We start from the raw sequence: 26,563 nt of genomic DNA, 5'->3' as shown, positions 1-26,563 counted from the left end.
GAGGAGAATCTCCTGCTCCTCTGCCCTTTGCCAGCTGTGCCCAGCTCAGAGCCCCCTCTTTCCACCAGTGGCTGTCCCAGGGTCACTCTCCTCCCCTCCTGTGCCTAAACCCACAAACCACAGCATGTGCTCGATTCCTGGAGTAAAGTTTCACTCTTGGATTGCTCTGAGCCTGCAAAAGCTGGAAAGAAAACCCCAACACAGCAGATCTCCTGCAAGCCAAGGGCTCTGATGCAAGACTTTATTGCAATCTCAACAGACACGGAGGGCAGGCAGAAATCACAGCATTGCATTGAAAAGCCTTAAATCAGTATGGAACAGGGGGACAGGGGACATTTTTACTTAGGGCATCCCTCACACAAACCCAAGGCACATGGGAACACGCAGCTCCTCCATCCTGGGGCAGCACATGGATGGATGGATGGATGGATGGATGGATGGATGGATGGATGGATGGATGGATGGAGAATGGATTCATGAATTATTGTATGGATGAATTTATGGATGGATTCATGGATTCATGGATGGGTTGATGGAGGTATTGATGGAGGGATTCACAGATGGATAGATTCATGGATAGATGGATTCATAGATGGGGTCATCAATGGATTCATGGATGGATTGATGGAGGGATTAATGAATGGGTTCATCAATGGATTCATGGATGGTTTTAGGGGTGGATACATGGATGGATTCATGGCTGGGTGGACTTATGGATGGATTCATGGATGGATGGGTTCATCAATAGATTCATGGATGGGTTCATCGATGGATCCATGGATGGATTGATGGATGGATCTGTGGATGGATTTATGGATGGATTCGTGGATGGATTCACAGATGGATTGATGGATGGGTTTATGGATGGATTCATAGATGCATTCATAGATGGGTTAATGGATGGATTCATGGATGGGTTCATGGTTGGACCTATGGATGGGTTAATGGATGGATTCATAGATGGGTTAATGGATGGATTCATGGATGGGTTCATGGATGGATTCGTAGATGGGTTCATGGATGGATCCACAGATGGATCCATGGATGGACCCATGGATGGATCCACGGATGGATCCATGGATGGACCCATGGATGGATCCACGGATGGATTCATGGATTCTCCTCCATCATGGCCACCATCTGCTGGTACAAGTGCTCTGGGGCGTTCAGGCCCCAGTGGTGGTCGAAGTGGTTCCATTTGGGGAAGTGCTCGTGGTGCACAACGTTGGTGAGGCGGGCCAGCAAGCGCTGGGTCTCCTCAGGGGGAGTGACCCAGTCTTGCCCCCCGCTCCACAGGGCCACCGGCACCCTCATGGCTTCGATCTGGTAAAAGGGAGGCCTCAGCTGAAAAGGGGGAAAGCACTCCTGTTACCTGGGGGCTCTGATGGGTGGGGTGTGCTCCCCCATCCCCATCCCAGCCAGCCCCCTCACCTGGTTGTACTTCTCCATGTTTCTCAGCCCGTAGTCAAACTGCTTGAACTCGGCGGTTTTTGCAGTCTGGAAGGCAGAGGCAAAGGGTTAATCCAGGTAAAATCCTGGATCAGCCCCCCCCAGACAGAGACACCTTGGTGCAGCAGCTTAAAAAGCCCTTTTATATCTTAGCTTTGATTCTACCTCCTTGACCTGTTTCCAGCAGCATTTGGAGATGCCACACTCACAGATTAAAGGAAAGTTAAAATAGTTATAAAATCAGAATCTATACCTGTCCCCAGTGCAGAAGATTTTTTACTGATGTATAGTCTGGGAAATGAGATAAATACACATCCAGTCGGCTCTACAGGAAAAAGAAAGTATTTTCTAAGTGAGTTGGGAAGGATGAAAATCCATCTAGGCAAAAACTCTCAAGCATTCTCTCTTATAACTGCAATATAAATGTTATACGCTCTTTATTCTTTAGCAGCTTTATTCTCCCCAGAGCTAGTAGCACCTTTCAAAAGTAAGTCACTTAATCAATGGAAATACACTTAAAATGGAAATACAGTTGGTCCAGTCATTCTTTGGTTATTTTCTTCTGCAAACTTGTTGTGTGTCAGCCAAAAATGAGGCAGCAGTTTCCCTAAGAGACAAGACCATGAGTGATTCTCTCTTACCATGAGGTTTAACACCCCCACCCCACTGCAGGAAATCTCCAAATAACCACTGCCTTTCACACCTTATTTTGGGGGTTTATACTCATTGTTGTGTCTCATTAACTATCTCCAGGTGATAGTTAATGTGACCTGGAGAGCCTGGTGCACTCACAGTGTTCAAGTTGTCCCTGTCGAATCCTCCAACAAGGAAGATACTGTTGGCACATATTTCAGCCACTAGAAGACTGCTGCAGTACTCAACCAGGAGCAGTTTCTCCTTCCTTGGCACCAGAACCAGCTCTCTGGTTCCAAACATCTCCTGCAGGAGCACAAGGAAATGCTAGGAATGATGCTAGGAGCTCCAGCGCCCGCCGCAGGTGCAGGAGCAGCACACAGCAGCAATGCAGGGGGCAGGAGTTGCCAGAAGCCCCAGGATTTTGGCAGTAACAACCCACAAACACCTCCTGTACCTTGAGCAGCAGGTCTGGTAGAAAGGCTTTAGCACCGGGCCCTGGGCATGGCGGAAGGTGTACACAGGAGCCAGGGCAAAGAAGAGTTTGATTTTCCTGGCCAGATGTGGCAAGCTGGAAAACGCTATGAAACCTGAAAAGCAGCATAAGAGCACACAACACAAACCCCAGCTCACCCCAGGCCCTGTGTTTGAGGGGGTTTTTGACCAAAAAATGCTCCTGGATGCCAGCAGAGCCCGGGATGGACGGGCAGGACGTGGCAAACCCCTCCATGCAGAAGGCTGGGAAGGCAGAAGGGGACAGCAGCTCCCAGCAGCATCCAGCTTGGGATGGACATTGATGTCACTCACCCAGGGAGCTGCCCTGACCGTGGCCAACGTAGAACAGCTGCTCCTGCTCCGTTTGCATCAGGATGAAGCCCACCATGGTCGGCAGGTCGTACATGGCCATCTCGTGGAAGCTGCGTGGCAAAGGGAGAGCCTGGCGGAGATTCCCACCTCCCAACCACCCAGGGACACCAGGGGCTCAGCACTGGCAGCCCTGCAGCCCAGCTGTCCTTGGTGGCCCCCTGACCTGAAGTCCCAGAACTCCTCGGAGGCCACGGAGAGGCTGCGGTGCCGGCGGGACCAGCTGCTGCCCCGGTTGTTCCCGATCCAGACGTCGTGTCCCGCGTCCGCCAGGATGAAAGCCAGGCTGTTCTCAGGCAAATTGTCCACCCAGTCACCACCATCCAGGCAAAACCCATGCACTATCAGCACGGGGGTCCTGGGTCCTGAAAGAGGGAGTTGACAGAAGAAGACACCTTTCCCATATGGAAATAAAACACCACTGTACGTCGTGATGCTATTTTCTGCAGGCTGCACATTAAATGTTCCCTTCTCCCATTATTATATCCCATTATTATATCCCTGGTTATGCTGGTGCTTTTTTGTGTTTGGGGAGCTTCTGCCACCCCAGGCCCTGAGCCTGGACCTTGGAGCAGGGGTTTGCTGCAGGGAAAGAGCCACTGAGGCTTTGCTGCGTCACGCTGCCCCATCTCAGGTGAACTAAAACACAACACTGAGCTCCTGAAGGCAGCCAGAAAGAAACTCCTCACCCCTCTCCCAGCTGCCCAAACCATGCCTGAAGGCACAGGCACTCCTCTTGCACCTGGGCAGGGGCCAGGGTCACAGCTGGTGGCCCCTGGGTGAGGCTGAGCCCACCTGCGAGCCCCGCGCCGCCCTTGCCGTGGGGAATCCTGTTGAGGCTCAGGAAGTAGCCATCCTCTGTCATCACGTCGTACTCCTCGCTGGGATAGCCATGGAAAAGGATCTTCTGGCTCTGCAAGGATAGAGGGCAGAGAGTGACCCTGTGCCTGCCTCAGCTTCACCCACTGCTGCCACCCACGTGGTGTCCCCCGGTGTCACCTGCACCCGAAGGAATCAGAGAGCAGGGAGAGGCCAAGCTCAAGATGAGGGCGTGAAATGAGTGCCAGCAATGTAAATATGGGAGATTTTTGATGCCCTGAGCCCCTCAAAGAGGCCAGGTGCAGATGCAGGGAAGGGGTGAGCCCAGCTGGTCCCTCAGGAAGGACTTTGGGCATGCCCATGGAGATGTGAGGTGCTCCCCCAGCACTTACGATGTTCATGAATATTTCAGGGTTGTGGAATGCTTCAGCATCTGGGATGGCATCTTCCAGCCCCTGGGCCAGGCACAGGGCCACCAGCAGCAGCCACATCTGGCCTGCCCACAGCACCTGGGGGATAAGGGGGCTGGGTGAGCAGGGCTGTGGGTGCTCCAGGGGCACAAGGAGCACTGTGCAGCCCCAGCAGCCTGGCAGCACAGCCAAAGCCTGATGCTGCCACAGGGAGCAGGTGTCTGCAGCACCTTGTGCAGTTTGGAGCCCACCCCAAGCCTCTCATGGTGGCCATTCTCATCTAGTCCAGCTGTAAGTGCAGTGTGGGACAAGTGGCCTCCCTCCACCCCCTGCCTGGGAAAAGCATCAGGGTGCTTCAGGGAAATCCTTAGCTTTCAGATAAAGCATTTCAGGGCAAGAATGCTCCTCTAAAGAGGAGGGGTCATGCCAGACCTCCATCCTGCAGGAGCTTCCCTGCTCCATCCCTGCCTTGGGTGCTTTACAGCTCCCTACCAGCTGCTCCTGGGCTGCCCTGCCACCCACAGCACCCAGCCCAAGGCATTCCAGACTCAAGGACTCATCCAGCAAAGCCCAGTTCCCTGGTGATCTCTTACAGGAGCTAAAATGGTTCTCTGTCTCCCAGAGTGTGTTTTCCCAGTAGCCTTATTGCATGGAAAGCTTTCCTGGGCTGCTCAGGAAAACAGCAGAGCGCCGTGTGGGCACAACAAAAACTCCCTCTCACTCAAAAACAAAGTGCCAACGCAAGCCCTGCTCCGAGCTCAAGCCCACCACCAGCACCTCGGTGCCTCCATCTCCACATGCAGGTGAGAAGGGATGTCCTGGGATTAAGCTGCTGTGATGGCTGAGGGAAGGAGGGGTTGGATTGCTCTTGGAGCCCCAAGCAAACCACATTGCTAAACCTGATTTCCCTTTGTCCTGCCCAGCTGCCCAACACCACAACTGCAGGCTGGACTCAGTGCAAGTCACCTCTTTTAGGGGCTTTTAGTCCTGTAGCCCCTCAAGCTGCCTGTGGAATGAAGATGGAGAGGGCAGCAGGGAGCAGAAGCTGCAGTGGCCAGCTCCTCACCCAGCTTAGCTGCCCACAGACACAGGGAAAGCATGCAGGCCATGCCTGGGGACATCAGAGCCTGGCCAACTGCTGAAATAACCACTTCACTGAGCACTGGGGGTTACAGGGGATGGAGAAGCCAGGCCTGCTCAGGGATCAGGAGATGCCAGATAGAGCAATGTGATCCCCAGTGCTGTTTTCTTGTTGCTAAACCCACAGGAGTTTCACACCAATTGCATCCTCTGGTCGAGCTTGTCACTTAGGAAAGAGCTTCTTTCCCTTGGGGCTGTCCAGAGAGGAGTCAAATACCTGCCAAATTCTGTGCCCATGGTCCATCTCCCTTCGATCTGCACTTCACCACCTGCAAGGGACCTTCCACTGCTCCATGGCCAGCAACAGCCCACACACATTTTTACTGATGTATAGTCTGGGAAATTAGATATATACACATCCAGTCGGCTCTGCAGGAAAAAGAAAGTATTTTCTAAGTGAGTTTGGAAGGATGAAAATCCATCTAGGCAAAAAACCTCAAGCATTCTCTCTTATAACTGCAATATAAATGTTATACGCTCTTTATTCTTTAGCAGCTTTACTCTCCCCAGAGCTAGAAGCAGCTTTCAAAGGTAAGCCACTTCATCAATATCTTAAAATGGAAATACAACTGTTCCAGTCATTCTTTGGTTATTTTCTTCTGTAAAATTGTGGCGTGTCAGCCAAAAATGAGGCAGGACTTTCCTTTCTGCCTGTGGTTTCTGTGGTTCCTACACATTTCGTGATGAGAGTTTCCTCCTCTCAACACCCCTCTCCCATCTCCTGAGTTGTGGCACGGAGCTGTCCCTCCTGCTGGAGGTCACCTCCACACCCAAGGCTCTGCTGCCCACCCCAGTGTCACCCAAATGTTATAGTGGCACACCTCAGTGGCCGTGACAAGCTGTGCCACAAAGGTGTCAGGAAAGCACTGGCAGCACTCAGCAGTGACAGAAGCAGCTCCTCCTGGCACCCCAAGAGTGGCAGAGAGGGAAGGATGGGTCCCTGGGCATGGCAGCCAGGGTGGATAACAGCAGAGCTCGTCCTCAAAGCTGCTGCTCCCCAGGCACCAGCCCTGGGTAATGCACCCCAGCCCTGTCACAGAGCCAAAATGGATGAAGACCCAGGAAAATGCCTAACCACCAAGTTCTCCACGCATCAAATGCGAGCTGGAATGGTAATAACACCTCTCAAATCAGCTGGAATCCTTCCTTTCAGCCATAGCCTGGGCTAGAAGGAGAAGAGGAGAACAGGAGAGCACCAACCTGACCTTCTGCTTCGAGCCCTCCATGCAGCCAGGGGGGTTGGTGGCACTGAGGGAAGCAGATCTTGGCTTATAAGGACACCCAGAGGGGCTGGGACTTGTCCACCAACAGCCAGTCCCCCCCCAGCCACACAGCCCAGGGGTTCAGACCCTGCACCCCAAACCCCAGGAGCTCAGCAGCAAAGAGCCACATCCCAAAGTCTGGATGTGTCCCCATCGCCAGGAACACACAGGTCCTGTGGTGTCCCCCAGCTGGGACGGCATTTTTGGCATTCCTTGGCAGAGGGATTCCAGCTGCTCTGTCTGTGCTCTGGTGTTTCCAGGCACTGCTCATCCTGGCTCTCCAGGTGCAGGTGCCTGTTGGTAACCTGTCAGCTCTGCAAGTCAGCACGAGGCTCAGGGACAGGGCTGGGACGAAAAGAAAAGGGCAAATCTCACCCAGGAGAGGAGGAAGAAATGCCACTTGCACGTGACACTGACTGAATTTGTCAGTGTGGACATCCTGAGAGGGGAAATCCACAGGGTGCACAGCAAATCTCCCATGGCAGGGGTGACAGTCAGCCCCCCACGATGGCTCTGAGGCCGTGGGCCCCTTCAAGCATGTTGTCCAGCCCCACCACCTCTCCTCCTGCCAGGAGAGCAGTGGTGGTGGGAAGGGACCTTTGGGGTCTCCATCTCCATCCCAGCCTCCTGCTCACCCTGGTTTGGGGTGGTATCACTGCTGAGCAAAATATTTCCTCTGTCAGTGCAGAACACCTCTGGATTGGATAGACACACATTTGTTGTGGTTTTCACCAGCAGAATTATTGTTTGGGCTTCTTCCCGGGTTTAAATGCTGGCACGAAAGAGCAGGATGAGGCACTTTGCAAGAGCTCTATTTAATTTTGGGGCCTTTGGGTGCTGTTCCCCACACCCAGCCGAGGTCCTGGAGGAAGGATGTGGTCTGGTAACAGCTACAGAGAGGTGGCAAAATGCTGGGTGAGGAGTTCCCTGCCCTGGCTGACCCTTCAGGCAGCACCAGGCATGGACCTGACGAGGCAAAGTTGGGCATTCCTTTGAGAAAAGAGAGCAAAAGCCCTGCTGAGAAATCCCAGAGAACAAAGTAGGCTTAATCTTCAGGCTGACCTAGGGACAGCCTCCACCAGCAGAAATTATGAGAGTCTTCTCCCTCAGCTTCCCTGCTACTACAGCTTGGGCCTTTGACATTATTCCAGTGATCCTGGGAGGTCACCTGCTCCTTCCCACCACCCCAGAGCCCAGCGGCTCGGGGGATGCTCCCCAAAACCTCTCCCCAGCCCAGCTCACAACCTGCAGGCTGTGGTTCCCTGCAGCGCTGTCCCCAGTGTCCCCTGCTGCCACCAGAGCAGGGACAGGCTGCTGGGATGCTCAGACCTTCTCCTTCTCCCCAGAATGCAGCAAAGATCCCACCAGGACGTGGGCAGGGATGCCCACAGGGGCTAGGCCAGGTCTGCCTTTGGCCCCCGTGCCCTCACAAGCAGTTCTGGCCTCCAGGCTCACCTTCATCTCCCTCAGAGGCTTGCAGGAAGCCTGACGAGCCTTCCTGGGTCCTTCAGAGGTCCTTCCTCTCCCCAAACCCCCGTTTCCCTCCGTGCCTCTCTGGACAAGCCGAGCCCACAGCTCTCCCTAGGTCTTCCCCCTTTATTTCTCCAGCCCTGCCCCACCTCCTGAGCCTCTCCTCCTGGGCAGGCTGGGCCACTTCTGGGAAGGATGACTCCATACCTGGCCCTCTGCTCCACTCAGGACAGCAGATGTGTCGCACATGCAAGGCCTGGGAGGGGATAATCCCCTCTGCATGGCACTGGGGAGGCTCCATCCCATTGAGAACCCAGATTTGGGACCCCAGGGACTACTGGGACACCCCCACACTGGATAATCCCCTCTGCATGGCACTGGGGAGGCTGCATCCCATTGAGAACCCAGATTTGGGACCCCAGGGACCACTGGGACACCCCCACACTGGATAATCCCCTCTGCTTGGCACTGGGAGGCTGCATCCCATTGAGAACCCAGATTTGGGATCCCAGGGACTACTGGGACACCCCCACACTGGATAATCCCCTCTGCATGGCACTGGGGAGGCTGCATCCCATGCAGAACCCAGATTTGGGTTTCCAGGGACTACTGGGACACCCCCACATCACATAATCCCCTCTGCTTGGCACTGGGGAGGCTGCATCCCATTGAGAACCCAGATATGGGATCCCAGGGACTAAAGGGACACCCCCACACTGGATAATCTCTTCAGCATGGCACTGGGGAGGCTGCATCCCATGCAGAACCCAGATTTGGGTTCCCAGGGACTAAAGGGACACCCCCACACTGGATAATCTCTTCAGCATGGCACTGGGGAGGCTGCATCCCCATGCAGAACCCAGATTTGGGATCCCAGGGACTAAAGGGACACCCCACACTGGAGGAGCCCAGAGGAGGTGGGTGGAGGCCGAGGCCAAGGTGCAAGGAGAGGCTGGGCTGGTCCAACAGAGCCAATGGCTGATTCCCCTGCCCAAAGGGGTGCCAGAGGCACCGGGGCTGGAGAGGCACAGAGAGAGCCCCAGAGGCACAGAAAGCCTGGCTGTGCTCAAGGAAACAGCCTGAAAAGTGTGAGCAGGGCAGCCCTGGGCAGGCTGGGATCCCCCAGCTGTCCACAGGCTGGACAGGCTCAGATGTTTGCCTGGCAGATCCAGAAAACCTCCAGAAAACATCAAGCCCTCTGCTTTTCCTCTCAGCCAGGGCAGCACAAGTTGTGTTGGCACAAATCCCTCTCAGCACATCCCACTTGTGAACTCCTCACCAGCATGGGCATGGCCAACAGCCAGGACAACCACAGCTGGAGCCAGGACAGTTTTCCCCCACAAAGCAGGAGCTGTGTCACCATCATATTTTCTGGAAAAATCCCTTTGCCAGGATTTCTCTCCTGGGAAGCTGAGAAGCCTCAGAGAAAAAGGAAAACAATAATTATCTCATTTGCTTCTCCTGTGTTTTGCTGCTTTGGAATGTGGTTGGAGATTGTTTATCCAACAGGTGATTGTTCCACTGGTTTCTGCTATGAATTATTTTGACTCCCTGGCCAATTATGGCCAAGCTGTGTCAAGACTCTGCAGAGAGTCACAAGATTCATTATTATTATTTTAGCCTTCTGAAAGTATCCTTTCTGTATTCTTTAGTATAGTTTAGTATGGTATTCTTTAATATAATATAGTATCATAAAATAATAAATCAGCCTTCTGAGAAAACATGGAGTCAGATTCTTAATTTCCTTCCTTCGTCTGGGCACCCCAAAAATACAAGAGAGCTGAGAGACACTGAGGGGACACAAGGTGGGAAGGGAGCCTGGAATATCCATGTCCAGGGCTGGGAGCAGCAGTGACACAGCCACCTCTCCCTTCCCTGCCACTCCAGCCCAGCACCCAAGGGACAATTGCCTCTTCTTGAAGCCCATGAAGTCTTTCCACCCCTGACCTGTGGTGGTTTGCAAAATAGCTCCAGAGGGAAGGTGGGGAGGGGTTTAGAGACAGGAGCAGTAAAAAGATCAGGTGGGAGGGAGCTCAGCACAGAGCCTTGCTTGGCCCTCTGGTGACAAAGGAGGAAAGTGATGCCTCAGGTTTAGCTTTTATATTTTTCAGATTCTGTGCTGCTTCAGTGTGTCATTCTGAGCTACACATTAAGGGGTGGTGAGCTCTCTGCACAGAGCAGGGAAACAAAACAATTCCTGCCCTAGCTGGGGACCAAGGACCAATGATCCAGATCTCAGGCCCAAGAGCACAAACAACGTGAGCTGAAGAGAGAAAAACAAGCAGGATGGGACTGCATGGGCTAAAACTGTAATTGGACAATTAACTCCAATACGCAAATGGAGCAGAACTGATCACAGTGACAGACTCCATGACCGGGTGTCCATTTTGTGACCATTTTGGTTCATCCTGGGTGCAGCCCTGGCTGGGCTCTTGTGCTGCCCAAGGTGGATCCATTGAGGAAATCCTTTTAATAAATCCCTTCTTTATTCTTTAACTCTGTCCATCCTCTGCTCTAGGTCAGCCTTCTCAAGGCATCAAAAGCAAACCAGAGACAGGGGTGGCCTGTGGTTTTGGGGTTGGGTGGGATTTTTTCACCAGCAGACTTTACATTTTGTTACTGACAAAGCAGGGAAACCTGAGCCCAAATTTCTCTCTAAATTAAACTCAGCAGCACTGATTGCACACACAGAAAGGAACATCCCACCTGCTCTGTAAGAGAAGGAACACCAAAAACCTTTATAATCAGCTGAAAGTGATTTCCATCTCCCCCCAGGAGAGAGCTCCATCCCCACAGAGCCCCGGGTGGCCATGGCCAGGCCACACAACCACCCCATGCTCAAGAGACGTGGGGTTTGTTGGGTTTGGGGTTTCTCCATGCACTAAACCTCCACACTTTCTGTGAGGGGTTGGACAGGAGCTCCTTTGCCTCACCTGCACTTTCACAGCACCCTCTGCTGCCCAGGCTGTCCTGTTTCCTTTGGAGAGCACCATCCCATGGACAGGGACTGCTCCAAGACTGTCGAGTCTTAACTTCTTTTTTGCCAGGATTGGGATTAAATCCTGAGATGGTATTTCTTGTTTGGACTCAGATGTTTATTAGCTCTTACCTACATTACAGTCTCACAAACCCTGAGTTCTACAGCACTTTAACAAACTAAAAATGGAGCCCCATCTCTCTCTCTGCAAGGCTTTTTAAGGATAAATTGTCCAATTAAGAAATGACACCTGAATTATTTTTACTTTTAACCCAATAATCAACCACTCATTGTCTGCAGTGTGGACTTTTGTATCCAATTACACAAAAACCACCCAGACCCATGGAGAAGAAGGTGAAGAAGGTGGTGAAGAAGGAGGACCAGCCTCCACCTTAAAACCTCCATCTTCCTTTACATATATTACTGTATTCTAGACCTTTAAACTCTAAGTTTCCCACCCTGTGATATTGCACACTTCTATCCAAACTCCACACCCACAATCCCAGTTCTATCATTCCATTCTGGAAGCCTTCTCCATGGCCTCAGGTCAATGCAGTGTTCTCTAGGGGTCAGTGCCTGGCAGCACAGAAAGTCTGAAATTCCCAGCAGCCAGGGCTCCAGCACAAGACCTCAGTGCCCACATGGCCAGCCAGCAGCAAGCTGAAGAGCAAGGAAATTTAGGAAAAGCTTCCTGAGATAAAAGCAGTGTGGGGCAGGAGGTCTCAGGTCCCTTGTGTGGGGGATGCTCCCTCCCAGGGCTCCCATCCTGGTCACACCAGTCCTGTCCTGGCAGCAGCAGGTGGGAAAGCAGCTCAGTGTTCCCCCTCTGGCTGCTTTCCAGCAATCCCCTCCTCTCCCCATGCCTTTCAGTGGGTGATTGTTGCAGGGAAATAAAATAATTGTTGAAACCTATGGAATGAGCTTGGCTCAGAACTCTTAATTTTTATCCAGATTTTTTATTTTTTCTGATTTGCTCGTGCCTTAATAGGCTGTGCAGTGATTCACCCTGGGGGGCTGCCCACTGATGTGGCCCTAAACTTGTTGCCAGGACCAGGAGTGGCCACAGGAGCCTTTCTGATGCCCTGTCCCCAAAAGGAAGCCAAATTCTGTCGGTGCTGGGAGGAAGAGGGAGTGGCTTTTTTCTCATCTGGGCATACCTGATCCTGTTCTTCCACCTTTCCTCCTCTCCCTGCAGGGGAAAAATGAGATTCTTCTCTGAGCATCTGCTTATTTGAGGGTGAGGCAGCTGGGAGGGCTTCTGGCACTGCCTCCAGCTAGTAAAGAGCAGTCATGAGAGCTGCAGGTAGAGGTGGAGCTGCTGAGGCTTTCCAAAGCCTGTCTGCGTTTGAGCAAGCGTGGCTGGACCAGCCCTGGCAGGTCGGGCTGCAGGAGGGATGCAGGGTCCCACGGGCTGCACGCTCAGCACCACGGCCCTGCAGCAAGGAGAGGGCACCTGGGCAAGGAGTGCAGAGGTGCCAGAAATGACACCCAGAGCTCGTGTGACCTGTCCCCATCCCTGCAGGGACCTCCTCAGGCAGCAGGCAGCTCCTGGCCAAAGGCATCACCAGCTGGCAAGAGGGGAAGCCTGGCAAGATGTGAGATCGCCATCCTCAGCTCCTTCCCTCTCTGGGGATGGATTTATTTTTCATTCTTTCTTTTTTTTTTTTTTTTTTTTTTTTTAAATTGAGGACCCCCTGAAGTCACTACTGGGCCTGGGAGGTTCTGCATTTTCAGGCTCATTCCGTGCCAGGAGGAGCCACAAGGAGCTTTCCCAGTGGAGTTTGGTGGGATGAGCTGGGCTGGCCCCACTCAGCCCTCAACTCCCGGGGCACCAGCAGCATCCCCTGGCACCAGGGCCGGTCCCGGAGCAGGTCCGAGCCCGGAGCGCCCACCCTGGGCTTCACAGAGGTCACGGCCGGTGCCCAGTGACTGCATCGGCTGGAACCAACCCGTTTGTCACAGCTCCCAGCTCTTCCCAGCGCCACGGGAACATTCCCAGGCAGGGAATCTGCCCGCAGGTAAATGACACCTTCGTGGGAGGAGGGATCAGAGGGGGTGGCGGCTCCCGGCGCTCCCGAACTCGGAGCAGAGGGAAGAGCAGCCCCATGCGAGCGGCGTGCCCAGGCAGCAGCGACCTTCTGCTCGGGGGACAGCGGGGACAGCCACGGTAATCCCTCCTGCTTGGTGCCATCCCTCCCTGGGGACAGCGGGACGGGGCTGGGAGAGCCGCGGGGATGGGACAGCAGCGCTCCCCCGGGAGCCGCGGCTCCAAAAAAATTGCTCTGCTCGGAGAGGAGGGTGGCAGTGCTTGGAGAGGGGTCAGCACCGTGCTGAAAGAGGAGTCTTCCACCCTGCTGCACCGCTGGGGTGTCGCCGAGGGTTCTTCCAGATCTGCTGGGATGAACAGCATTTACCATGAGCATTTCACAAAGGGGATGTCCTTCCAGGCTGGCTGCCGGGAGGAAAGGGCCATCCATCCCGGGCAAGGCTCTGCCCTGGAATTTGCATGCCCTTCTCCTGACGCTGCGCCACAAAAATGTGTCCAGCCTCTCCTGGCTCTGCTGAAGGCTCGCCCTTGAATTAGCAAGTGCAGAGCCCAGCGACAGGCGACACAAGGAGGGCTCAGGGTGGCGGTGGCATCTCCCGGGGGGGAGATCGGGTCTTGCTCCTCTAAGTAGCTGAGGGAGTATTTCTGCTGCAAATTTGTCACCTCCAACAAATTTACCCGTCTGCCCACGGCAGAAGGGTTGGAACAAGATGATTTTAAGGTCCCTTTCCACCCAGAGCACTCTGTGATCCTGTTTCCATGAGATAAACAGCAGGGAGATGTTTTGTGGTAGGAACAAGCCGAAGCAGACACCAAAACCCTTCCCAGGAGGAACAGGGCTCTCCTGAGATGGTGTTTCACTCAGGTCTGCAAAAACAAGCCAAGGGTATCCCAGGGTCCTTCTCAGCCACAAGGAGAAGCCAAGCAAAGCACATTATTTGATTTCTTCTTAAGAACATGGCCCTGCAACTTAAAATTGGGTGGTTTACTCCTCATTGGTACAGCTGTCAGTGGAACAAAACAACCTATTCTTCCAACTATCCAAGAAATTATTTTACATGAATAATTTATAATCACCTCCTTGAAAACCAGGTTTGCCCAGGCATGTACAGATTTACCTGTACCTGTGCATGTTCCTGAATAGGAGAGCCTGATGGAGAACGTGGGATTAAAATGTGATGGAATTTGGACTCTGGCTTTGTTCAAGATTAGCAAAATGAGCCATTTTCAGAATTAGAGGACTTCTGGTTTAGAATAATTTCACCCCATGGAGGGGCCAGGTTTATATTCTGGTGGAAGTGCAGTGCACATCAAGAGAATTCCCCCCAGCTTCTGCATCAGTTCTAGCAAAGTGTCTCAATGTTTTGACTGTGTTTTGCAGAGCACCATGATGTGGCTGTTCCTCACCATTTCTTGTTTCATGCTCCTTGCTGAAAAGTCAGAAGAGAACCCCGAGGTGTCCATGGATGTTGTAAGTCCATTCTTTTCCTGCTTGGTTGAGCAAGTTATCCACATGATCTGTGCAAGACCCACGGGCTCTGTGTGTCTTCACTGAGGATTGACACCAGGATTTTATGAGATATTTGTCTCCCTGCTCTTACATACAAGGAGATTTATGGTGGGGGGGAGGCTTCGATCCAAGTCAGCAGGTTTGGTCAGAACAGCCCTCTCAGGCTCAGAGTTTGGCTGTCTGTGCTGCCCTGCTCTTGACTGCAGCACAAAAAGTGACAGTTCTTAGCCAGACCTGCCAAAAATTCTGGCTGGAGTCATGGCATCGCCCCGGCGTTGGTGGAAGGGACATTGGGAGGTCCTGAGCCAACCCTCCCCCTGGAGTCACCACCAGCACTCATGGCTTTGCCCAGCCAAGCCCTGCCACCCCTGAGGACAGAGACCCTCCCTCCCTGGGCACTGTCCCATGCTGTCCTTCCCTCCCCACAGGGCGAAATTGTGCGGTACCACGGGTACCCCTACGAGGAGCACGAGGTGGTGACACAGGATGGATATTACCTCACCCTGCAGAGGATCCCCCACGGCAGAGACAGCCCAGAGAGCTTCAGCCTCTCCCACAAGGCAGGGGCGCAGGCATCCAACATGTTCTGCCCTGGTAAGTGGCACAGGGAGCTCTGCCTGGCCCTGGCACCCTGAGGGCTTTGCTGGGCTGGAGCAGCCACGGCCAAGGCTACCTCACCTGGGGCTGGGTCCTCCAGGAGGCAGCTGTCCCTGCAGGGAAAACCAGGCAAACAGCCTCTGGAGCAGAAGAAATGCAGGTGCCCACCATGCTGACCTTGTTCTGAGAGGATTTGAGAGGAAGGAGGATGGATGGGGCAGAGAAATCTTGCCCCAGGTTTTACATCAGCTCAAAAGCAGAGAGTGGAGCAGGAAAAAGCCATTAGTCAGGAAAGGAAACCAAACCAGGCGGCCAATCCAATGCCATCTCACTATTTTGCATCCTTCCTGTGTCCAGTTCAGTGCCCTCTCACCATCTGGGGATCTTCCTGTTCTGCACTGAGCCCCCTGCTTCAAAGCAGTGCTGGGGTGATGCCCAGTTCTTGTCATGTACATGGCAAATAAATGTAAAAAACCCTCATATTTCCAGTCTCTGCCCTGGCCTTCTTCAAAAACACCTCCCCAGAGAGGCTGAGGACAGGGGACAGTGTCTCTGCCCTGGTGTCACCTCCCAGGGGGTGCTGCCAAAGCAATACCTGGATGTGAGGGATTGATTTTGCTCGTGGTCACAGAAAATGATTCCTCCTCTTCTTCCTCCAGCTCCAAAGGCCGTGGTCCTCCTGCAGCACGGCCTGGTGTTGGAGGGAAGCAACTGGGTCACCAACTTGCCCAACACCAGCCTGGGCTTCATCCTCGCCGACGCTGGCTACGACGTCTGGATCGGGAACAGCCGCGGGAACAGCTGGTCACGGAAACACCAGGAGTTTGAGTTCCACCAGCAGGAATACTCAGCTTACAGGTATTTTCCGTGAAACTGGAGGGTGGGCAGGTCCCTGGTACCCCCAGCAGTGTCTGCAGGCTGGAGGAGGGGTGCTCCTGGCAGTCACACCCTCTGCCAGTGGGCAGAAACTGGGTTGCTTGTTGCTGCCAAAGCTCTTGCCCACACCCAAGCAGCCGTGGCAAGGTCAGCAAGGGTGATTTTGTCATGTGCCTGTCTCCCCTGCAGCTTCCATGAGATGGCCATGTATGACCTTCCAGCGTCCATCAACTACATCCTGGAGAAAACGGGGCAGGAGCAGTTGTACTACGTGGCTTATTCCCAAGGCACCACCATAGGTACTGAGGAGGAGAGCAGGCCTGGCAGAGTCACATCAGCTGTGCACCCCCAGTCTGGGAGTGTTCCTAAAACCTTGGTCAGGGAGGGAAATGTCCAGGCCCAAACCACAAAAGGGAAAAGAGCAGGTAATTGCTTTAGCAGAAGAGTTTTGAGCTCTGGCAGCCCCAAACCGAGTTTATCTCATGCTTATCTTATGCTGCCAGAGCCCGACCTGCTAGAGCCACCTCTGAGGGCCCTTCTGGTGGGCACACACACCTGGAAGTCAACAGCTGCCTCAGAAACAACAGGAACAACAGGGCAGGGTCTGCTTCCTTCTCCCTCACGCAGGTTTCATTGCCTTCTCATCCATCCCCGAACTGGATCGCAAAATCAAGATGTTCTTCGCCTTGGCTCCCATCACGGTGAACTCGAACATGAAGTCCCCCTTGGTGAGGGTGTTCGACCTCCCCGAGGTGCTGATTAAGGTGTGTCCTCACCACAGGACAGGTGTGAGGAGGCGAGGGGCTGGGAAGGTCACCTGAGACACGCAGGGCTTGTACATCACCTCCACCTCCCCGCTCTGGGGGTTTGTGTGTGTGCTGTGAGCCTGGAGGGCAGGCAAATCATCTTCCTGCCCAGCCTTAATCACAGAACTATTAACAGGAATTGGTTTTGGGTCCCTTCTCCCGGGAGAAACCTCTCCTAGGAAGGTCAGGGCTCTTCCAGGGCCGTGGCCTTTTCTGAAAAGCCAAAATGATGAAGGACAGCAAAGTTGTCAGCAACTTTCAGGGGTGAGCAAAGAGGTGGGGGGTGAGCATAGAGGTGGGGAGCACCTTGAGGCAAAAAAGAGCATGATACACCCCACTGATACACCCCTCTGACTTCCACAGATCATTTTAGGACAGACAGTGGTCTTTGATAAGGGTGAGGTCCTGAAGCAAGTGATTTCCAGAATGTGCATCTACCCCATGCTGAAAACCGTGTGCTCTTTGGTCTTTTACCTGCCCGGCGGGTTTACCAACAGCTTGAACGTGGTATGTACACTGCAGCTTCCCTCTCAGGAGATCCATTTCCCTCTCAAGAGATCGACTTCCCTCTCAAAAGATCCATTTCCCTCTCAAGAGATGCGCTTTCTCACTGTCCGAGCCCAAGCTCTCCATCTGCTTCCTTCACATGGCCTTCCACATCTTTGGCTGGTAGAAAAATTCAGGCTGGAGGCACCAGGGTGGGGGTTTCTCAAGTAAAGCATAGGTGTATTCCTTATTATTCCAAGCAGGAAATGTATTAGGAACAACACATAGAGCTACACAAGCTGAGCTTTGTCTTTGCAAAAGGATCCTGAGCACGGGGTATGGAGCCTTACTTTGCCTTGGGAAGCAGGCAGGCTCCTGCCATGGGAATTGCCCAGCTTGCTGCAGGGGGCTCTGCAGCTCTGCGTGGTTGAGGCTGGTGTGGTTACTGAACAGGTTTGGTTTATTTCTGATGTGAATTTTTTGGGGGGCAGAGGATAAACCTCTCTGATGGTTTCTTGCAGAGCCGCATGGATGTCTACCTGGCCCGCTACCCTGACTCCACATCCCTAAAAAACATGTTGCACTGGCGCCAGGTAACACCACCTCGTGTTCTCCTCCCTCTGCTCAGGGGCTGGGAGCAATCCCCCACTGCTCCCCCTGCAGGGCCGTGTAAGGGAGAGGGAGGAAATCTGCCCTGAAACACCGCTGCAGATGAAGATATTTATTCCCACAAAAGAGGTCCTTGGGGCTTGTAGGAGGTGGAGGTGGAACAAAGGCTGGTGATAAACCAGGACAGGAGATGCCAGAGTCATCTGAGGGTCAGATGCCAGAAGGCTGAGGGTCAGTAAGACCACTAATGATACAAACTGAAAATGTTCTACTCACGTCCTTCTGCTGCTGGCACTGACCACAACACACAAAAAACTTGCCCAAAGGTCTGATCCGTGTCTCCTTTGAGGCTCTTGGCTGTACACCTGGTTCTTCCCCGCGGGTTTCCTCACTGAGATCTTCCTGGGGCTGGGCCCTCCTCCCAAAATCCAGCACCAGGTGTAAAAATGGGTTCCCTGAGCCTTGGTGGCAGGAGGGAGCAGTGCAGTCCCCTGTCACCTGTTTTATCTTTGTTAGAGCCCCCTCCAATGCGTGGATAATAAACATAACTCTCCTTTTCCAGCTCTATCAGACAGGGGAATTCAAGCATTATGATTACGGCAGTGACAACGTGCTTCATTACAACCAGGTAAGAGAGAGCCATGCTCAGAGGAGAAAAATAAATATTGCAATGAAAATATGGCAGTGGCTGAGACTGCATTTGGAGAATGGAGCAGCCTGGGCTAGTGGAAGGTGCCCCTGTCCACGGCAGGACAAGGTGATGTTTGAGGTCCATTCCAATCCAAACCATGCTGTGATTCCATTAATTACATGGTAGTTGTGGAATTTGCTTTGTATGAGGAAGCAGGTTGGTAACTTTCTAATAAAAATAAGTGACTCAGTCACTCAGATGAGTTTTTGACCTTCTGGTGAAAAGAAGAGCCCAAGGCACAGTGAGGCTCCCTGGTGATAGCTCCTCTTCTATCCCTTGGGATAAGGAAGAAATTCCAAGCAGCCACCAGATAGACTTTGAATTTTTGGCTTGCCCTTTACCTCCCTCCTGTCTTCCAGACCACTCCTCCCTTCTATGAGCTGGAGAACATGAAGACCCCTCTGGCTGCCTGGTATGGGGGCAAGGACTGGATTTCAGCCCCTGAGGATGTGAACATCACCCTGCCCCGTATCTCCAACGTGGCCTACAAAAAGTACATCCCCGAATTTGTGCACTTTGACTTCCTCTGGGGCCAGCAGGTCTACGAGCAGGTCTACAAAGAAATGCTTGACCTGATGGAGAAGGGCACCTAGAGCTGGAGCAGTGGCAGTGATTGTTGGATTCTCAATGACTTCTGGGGCTTCTTTCATCTTGAGGGGGGAAATGATTAAAAAAAGAAAAAAAAAAAAGAAGAAAAACTGGGGGGAAAAGCTCAATAAACTGCTACACTTGGTCTGGATTGATATTACTCTGGCCAGGGAGGAAGACCAGGCAATTCAATGACTGGGGAAGCTTTCTGGATTGAGGTTCACTAGGGTGAGGTCCCTGCAGAAGTTGAGCACAGCCCTCACACCCTGAGTCTCCCACGTGCCTCCCTCACACCCAGTTCAGTGGAACTTGGCTTCTGGTGGCCACTGTGGACTCTGGGCTCCTTGAGCTTGGGTTCCCAGCTGCAAACATCTGGCCAGAAGCTCCGTGCCCTCCTGGATGCTGGTGTCCCACAGGAGCAGGTCTGCTGGGATGAAGCCACGTGGTGGATGGATTCTGCTCGATTCACCTTCTGGCAACACTTCCACACCAGGAATCCCAACATCTGGCACTCAGTGCCTTCCTCCACAGCTGGCAGGAGCTGTAAACGTCCTGCCTGGTGACAGTGAAGAGTGCCCATAGGTTTGTATCCATGAGAACCTCCCACGTTACTAAAAAAGGGACACCTTTCTGAGATCCACGCTGATTTGGATGATCTTACTTATGCACAAAGGAGTTTCAATAAGCTCTAGCAGGAAATACCATTTTGCACCACTTTAAGCTATTCTGAGGCACAAACCCAGCTGCAAAAACCATCTTTTGCTGCCTCTCAGAGAGACAGAAGAAGAGTGTGGTGGAAAGCAGTAACGAGCCTAAATCTGTTTTCAGCTTCTGCATTAAATTGTTCATAATACCTTGATCAGAGGAGAAATGGTAAATTTGCCAGTTTGTGTAATTACCTTCTTAAAATATGCCTGGGAGCAAGCAGGGAAAAGGATAAGGTTCTCTTTCCACAAATACGTAATGATGAGGATGATGATGATGATGATGATGATAATAATTAATAATAATAAATTGGATAGAGTCTACTGGGCTCTGTGTGGTTGTACTGTTAACTAGAGGTTAAAACTCTGGAGAAATTGTCCCCTGGCAGGGTGGGCAGGCCCTGGCACAGGGTGCCCAGAGCAGCTGTGGCTGCCCCTGGATCCCTGGCAGTGCCCAAGGCCAGGTTGGATGGGGCTGGGAGCCACCTGGGACAGTGGAAGGGGTGGAATGAGATGGCCTTTGAGGTCCCTTCCCACCCAAACCATTCCAGGGTTCTGTGGGTGTTTTCAGCACAGACCTTTTAGCAGGTGCAGGTGAGGGAGAGCTGCTTGCCCAATGCTCCTCGTGCTCAGGGATCATTTCCAGTGGCTGGTTGTGCTGGCAGATGCCCAGGGTGCCACCAGCATCTCCCTGCAGGGAAGAGGTGGGTGGTGAGGAGGGTATGGAGCCCAGCACAGCTGCTCTCCAGAGCCAGGCTGTTGGGTTTTAGCAGCTGAGTTTCATCCAGGTGGCTGGAGATGGTGGCACAGGACTGGCTCTGCTCGAATTACCACCTGTAAAGTGTTTCACTTTCTACCCTCACAGCAGAACTGACCACAACAGAAACAGGGCAGGGTGAGGAAATCCCAGGGCGCAGGAATGAGGCTATAGGTCAGATAGGATCTGCCTGGATTGCCAGTGATTAGCTGCCTCACTTAGGATATTTGTAATGACATCTTTTCCTCTGTGCTCACGGCAGGGCCGTGCCCTGGAGCAGCACCTTACAGGACTGCACTGTGCTCGTGCCATGGATGTCAATGAAAATGCAGGATGACTTCTCCACCTCGGAAAATAAACACACAGAGATGCTGGCCAGATGTTCCCCCTGCAAACTTCTGAAAAACTGGCAGGAAATCAGAATTACAGAATCCTTAAGAGACCCCCAAGGTCATCAAAGCCAACGATGCTCACCACCAAACCACACCTACCATTTATTCCAATTCAGTTTTAAAGCACTAACTTTTAACTTCTGGAAATTCATTTAAAGTGTACTAAACACTCATTAAAAGGGTTTATTGTCTTTCTGTTCAGGTTATGAAGTTTCTGCCACTCCTGCAATTATCTGGTTCAGTGTTTGCAATGCATTTTCTTCATTCTCCCCTGACAGAGCACTTTGGTGAAGTTCTGGCTCAATCAGGTTCTGGTACTTGCTTCCCCTCTGCTGTCAAAGGATCAATAATAAATTAAGAGGTGTGTTTTGGAAGCAAATTGACTTATGCCTGCAGAATAAATATTGTGAAATTCCATCTCCTGGGATGGCCATGGCAGGATTGGAGGCCTGGGTCTGTCAGGCAAGACAAACACCACCAGACAGGTCTGTGGTGATTGCACAGGCTATCACAGAATCATGGAATCATGGATGGTTTGGGTTGGAAGGGACCTCAAAGCCCATCTCATCACACCCCAAGGACACCTTCCACTGTCCCAGGCTGCTCCAAGCCCTGTCCAACCTGGCCTTGGGCACTGCCAGGGATCCAGGGGCAGCCACAGCTGCTCTGGGCACCCTGTGCCAGGGCCTGCCCACCCTCACAGGGAACAATTCCTAATTCCCAATATCCCATCCATCCCTGCCCTCTGGCATTGGGAAGCCATTCCCTCCATTCCTTGTACAGAGTCTCTCTTCATGACTCTTATATCTCCTTCAGGCCCTGCAAGGCCACAATTTGGTCACCCCAAAGCTTCTCCTCCCCAGGTGAGCACCCCCAGCTGTGCCAGCCTTTCCTCCCAGCAGAGCTGCTCCATCCCTCTGCTCATCCTGGTGCCTCTCCAGCAGATCAATGTCCCACCTACCTCAGCCCATGGTGACCCATCCAACCCCTCACCCTCAGGCAGCACAAAGCCTTCACCACCCTTCTCCCCTCCCTGTGTGGGCAAACCAGCCTCAGCCACACGTGGGGAGGATGTTGGTCACGGCCTCTGATTCCATTTTCTTGCAGATGTGCTCACGCAGAGGGTGTCACATGAGGGCTCAGAGCTGTGTCACATCCCGCTCAGGGCACGGCAGTGTCACCCTGCTGGCTGAGCCACCCTCCCCAGCAGCACACAGGAGCCGTGGAGGGGGCACGGGGCCAGCCCCAGGCTGTGCCCACGCTGAGGGGTGCTGAACACCCCTGGCACTGTCTCCTTCCCACAGGCACAGGCTTGAAGAGAAGCGCTGCTTCTGCGAGTCATCCAAGGATTGCTCTGGTGGCTGCTTTAAGCAACGTGCTGGCCTGTGGGGTTATTTAGAAACTGATTTGTCCCAGAGTTAATCTAGGACAAGGTTTTCGTGGAGTTATGACAGATGGTGCGCTGCCTTTTCACATCTTTTTGATCCTTTACAGCCTGACATTGATTTCTGAGTAGATTCGGGGTTTCACTTGGTTGAAAACACTGTGCTTTCTTATTTCAGGAACTCACAGCAATTTCCATGTTATTTCCAATGTAATTTTCAAATTTTCTTTTGAGTTTGTTGGATGAACCTCTGAGAGAGAGAGACTCTGGTTCTGAGACTTGCCTTTTCATGTGATGGGACTTCAAGCAGGTGGGAATATAAGGCCATGAAAAGTTACAGTTAGCTGAAATCAAGATCAGATGTTATTTTCTCTAAAACTTCACAAACCAGTGTTGATCATGATGGTTCTTCCCCCAGGCAAGCACTGACAGAACAAGAGGACACAGCCCTAAGCTGTGCCAGGGAAGTTGAGGTTAGACATCAGGAGCAAATCCTTCACTGAAAGAGTGATTGGGCACTGGAATGGTCTGCCCAAGGAGGTGCTGGAGGGAGTCACCATCCCTGGACATCTTTAAAAGAAGACTGGATGTGGCACTCGGTGCCGTGGTTTAGTTGAGGAGGGGGTGTCAGGTCCTAGGTTGGATTTGATGATCTCCAAGGTCTTTTCCAACCAAGTTCATTCTGTGGTTCTGTGATCACCCCTGACCCTGTGTCCTGTGGGACATGTTCCTGCTCCTTCATGGCCCTGATCAGGGCTTTGGCAAAGCTGAGCCAGATCAGCTTTTTTCTCCACTATGCTGGAAAATAATCTCAAGAGCACTATGGCACCAAGTTTGAAAACTGCAGGTATTTGTTTACTGAGACATTTTGCTCATGTTGTCCCAGGTCTGTTCAGCCACAAACCAGCCATAAAATACACTTTAAAGCCAGTTGTACAATGAAGAGAGATCAGGGAAGAAGTACAAAAAGTTCAGGGTTGTTCTGGGCTCTTCTGAACACAGGAACAGGGGAAGAATTGCCAGAGAAGAAACACCAGTGACCACATCTCCATTATTTCCCAACCCACATTTATGCTTTTGTTTATTCCAGTTCATTATAGAGAATGGAATGATTGCATGAACAACCCTAACAAGGTGTTGTGAAAAGATCAGCCTTTTCCTCAAGCTCCACTGTGCAACTCCAGCATGGGCAAAACCCCTACTGAATGTGTAAAGCAGAGATATCCCAGCCTTGCCAAAGGGACTTTAAACTAGGAGAAGCACAAGCAGATAAGGACTGCTTCCCTCATCAGGTTCTTTAACCTGAGCCCCGTTCTCCAAGGTTACTGCAAGGGAGTTGTGTTTATCTGGCAGGAATTGCACAAGAGCTGGCATTCTTTTCTTGCCAACATCAGGGTGCTACTCCCTTTCCCAGCTCGGGATGCCAGGAGCAGGTGATTTGTGACTGCTTTACCCTCGTGCTTGGCAGGAGGCACCACCCTGGGCTCACAGCCTGGTGGAAAGCAGCAGCAGCAGCTGCAGGGAAGGTGGGCATGGACAGCCCAGGACAGGATTAACCCCAAGCCAGAGCTGAGGAACATGCTGCTTGCACCACGGCGTGCCTCAGAGGAGGTGACTCAGCAGCAGCAGACCTGCACCTGAGGGACAGCAGTGGGGACACAGCTGATCCCACGGGCTGTTTCCCTTCCTGTTGTGCCAGCAGCAGGTGGGGTTGCAGTCCTGTGATGCCTCAAATGAGAACATGAAAGGCACCCAGCAGCAATGCTGCCTAATGTCTGTGAAGTGTGAAGCCAACAAGCAACACACCACACCAGAAGATGTAACTTTTGATTCTTAAAGGGCCCCAGAGGCCAAGAAAAATCCGGGGTTTGGGGGTCAGGCAGAGCCCAGGATGACTCGTTGGCTGGAAGCCTTGGCCTTCCATGTCACACCTTGACCAGCCCACCTGGACACACATCCCTCTGGGAATGTGGGATCCCAGAGTGGTTTGGGTTGGAAGAGGCCTCAGAGATCACCTCACTGCCATGGGCAGGGACACCTTCCACTGTCCCAGGCTGCTCCAAGCCCTGTCCAGCCTGGCCTTGGGCACTGCCAGGGATCCAGGGGCAGCCACAGCTGCTCTGGGCACCCTGTGCCAGGGCGTGCCCACCCTGCCAGGGAACAATTCCTTCCAATATCCCATCTAAACACTACCTCCTTCAAGTCCTCAAAGGTCTTCATTCCTCCCTTTGACTAAGGCACACAAGAGTTCCTCAGTAAAAATCCAGCAGCTTTTTTTTTTTTAGAACCTTCTGTCCTTCCACCACAGGTGGAATAACCCCAGGCGCTGAATCACTCACCTCAGCACTGACACACTGCTCCCATGGCCTCATTCCACAGCCTGAGGATGTCAGAGAAGTCTCTGCTGCCTTTCCAACCTCTACTACTATTAATTTATCACTACTATCACTACTACTTAGTACCTCCACTAGAGAACAAGGAGTGAAGTTAGAAGGCAGCAGCGTGGGCAGCAGGGGAGGGGGGATTCTGCCCCTCTGCCCCACTCAGGTGAGACCCTACCTGTGCCCAGTCCTGGTGCTCCCAACATAAGGAGGGATAGAACTGTTGGAGGAGGTCCATGGAGTTGCTGAGGGGTCTGGAGCACCTTCCCTGTGGAGCCAGGCTGGGAGAGCTGGGAATGCTCAGCCTGGAGAAGGGAAGGGTGTGTGGAGACCTCACAGCTCCTTCCAGGGCCTGAAGGGACACAGGGGAGCTGGAGAGGGACCCTGCATCGGGAAAGATGCAGATCTGTCCCTGGAGTGACACGACACAGGGAATGGGTTCAAACTGCCAGAGGGCAGGGATGGATGGGATTTTGGGAAGGAATTGTTCCCTGGCACAGGGTGCCCAGAGCAGCTGTGGCTGCCCCTGGATCCCTGGCAGTGCCCAAGGCCAGGCTGGACAGGGCTTGGAGCAGCCTGGGACAGTGGAAGGTGTCCCTGACATGGCAGGGGTGGAATGAGCTGAGCTTTAAGGTCCTTCCAGCCTACATCCCACGACTCTCTGACTCTTTGCAGTGGGATTTTAGTGCTCACAGGCGAGGGAAGACATTTCCAGGAGCCCAGATCAGGCAGAGGGAAGGTAAGGAAGGAGTGAAGGTTGTGGCCAGGCCTGCCATGAGGAGGAAGGCACCCGCAGAGCCCCTTTGTGCCAGCAGCTGTGGCAGCCAGAGGAAACTTCAGCGCAGCGATGGAGCAAGGTGGTTTGTGTTTCACAACCCACATTCCCTGCCTCGGGAGGCAGCCTGACCCACAGCCAGGGAAGGCACACGCCAGCAGAGCCAGCCACAGGCTCGGGCTCCCAGGTGGCTACCAGGGCAGGGAAAGGCGTGGGCTGGCAGTCACGGGCTGCAGGTGGGGTGCAAACACCTTGGCACTGGAAATTCCTGTGGCTTTGGCCGAGCAGGGGTGTTGCACCAGCTCTGCCCTGCACCTCTGGCTGCTGGTGACACCTCCAGCCTGGTGCTTTCCCAGAGAGCCCTGCAGAGCTTTTGTGAATTGCCCCTTGATAACACAAAACTCTTGGACCTTGCTGTCACTTCTCATGGGATGCCCAGGTGTCTCCCATCCAGGCAGTGAGGCCTGGCCTGTCCTTGGGGTGTCCTTGGGGAGCTCAGCATGCTGCTGAGGCTTTGGAAAGGTGGGAGTGATGCCTTAAGAATGATGCCTTAAGTTTTAGCTTTTACATTTTTCAGATTCTATTCTGCTTTGGTGTGTAGTTCTGAGCTTCACATTAAGGCATGGTGAGGTCCCTGCACAGAGTAGGTGACAAAACAATTCCTGCTCTAGCTGGGGACCAAGGACAAATGATCCAAATCTCAGGCCCAAGAGCACAAACAACGATGAATTGAAGAGAGAAAAACAAGAAGGATGGGACTTCATAACCTGAAGGTATAATTAGACAACTAACTCCAATATGCAAATGGAGCAGAACTGATCACAGTGACAGATCCTGTGACCAGCTGTCCATTTTGTGACCATTTTGGTTCATTTTGGGTGCAGCCCTGGCTGGGCTCTTGTGCTGCCCAAGGTGGATCCATGGAGGCCTTTTAAT

The 26,563-nt window shown here is 52.8% G+C and overlaps 2 protein-coding genes across 2 annotated transcripts; one reads left to right on the top strand and one right to left on the bottom strand.

Moving 5' to 3' along the window:
* Nucleotides 1–857: 857 nt before the first annotated feature.
* LOC135305842 (lipase member M-like) lies at nt 858–8,108 on the bottom strand. Its single transcript, XM_064429473.1, is given in 11 exon segments — nt 858–1,344; nt 1,432–1,497; nt 1,703–1,774; nt 2,242–2,388; nt 2,540–2,565; nt 2,568–2,672; nt 2,890–2,999; nt 3,113–3,311; nt 3,742–3,859; nt 4,158–4,274; nt 8,033–8,108. Coding segments are annotated over 11 exon segments (1,200 nt in total). The 5' UTR covers nt 8,039–8,108; the 3' UTR covers nt 858–1,110.
* Nucleotides 8,109–14,458: 6,350 nt separating this feature from the next.
* Nucleotides 14,459–20,223, top strand: LOC135305840 (putative lysosomal acid lipase/cholesteryl ester hydrolase). The gene is made up of 9 exons (XM_064429472.1): nt 14,459–14,542; nt 15,010–15,175; nt 15,838–16,036; nt 16,244–16,353; nt 16,682–16,818; nt 17,224–17,367; nt 17,868–17,939; nt 18,518–18,583; nt 19,006–20,223. Exons 1-9 carry the CDS (start codon nt 14,459–14,461, stop codon nt 19,237–19,239), a joined length of 1,212 nt encoding a protein of 403 aa, XP_064285542.1. The 3' UTR covers nt 19,240–20,223.
* The last annotated feature ends 6,340 nt before the right edge of the window (nt 20,224–26,563 follow it).

Source organism: Passer domesticus, chromosome 8 (assembly GCF_036417665.1).
Source record: "Passer domesticus isolate bPasDom1 chromosome 8, bPasDom1.hap1, whole genome shotgun sequence".
Taxonomy (NCBI): Eukaryota; Metazoa; Chordata; class Aves; order Passeriformes; family Passeridae; genus Passer; species Passer domesticus.
The sequence above is the reverse complement of the archived record's forward strand: the minus strand, read 5'-3'. Positions and strand labels throughout refer to the sequence as shown.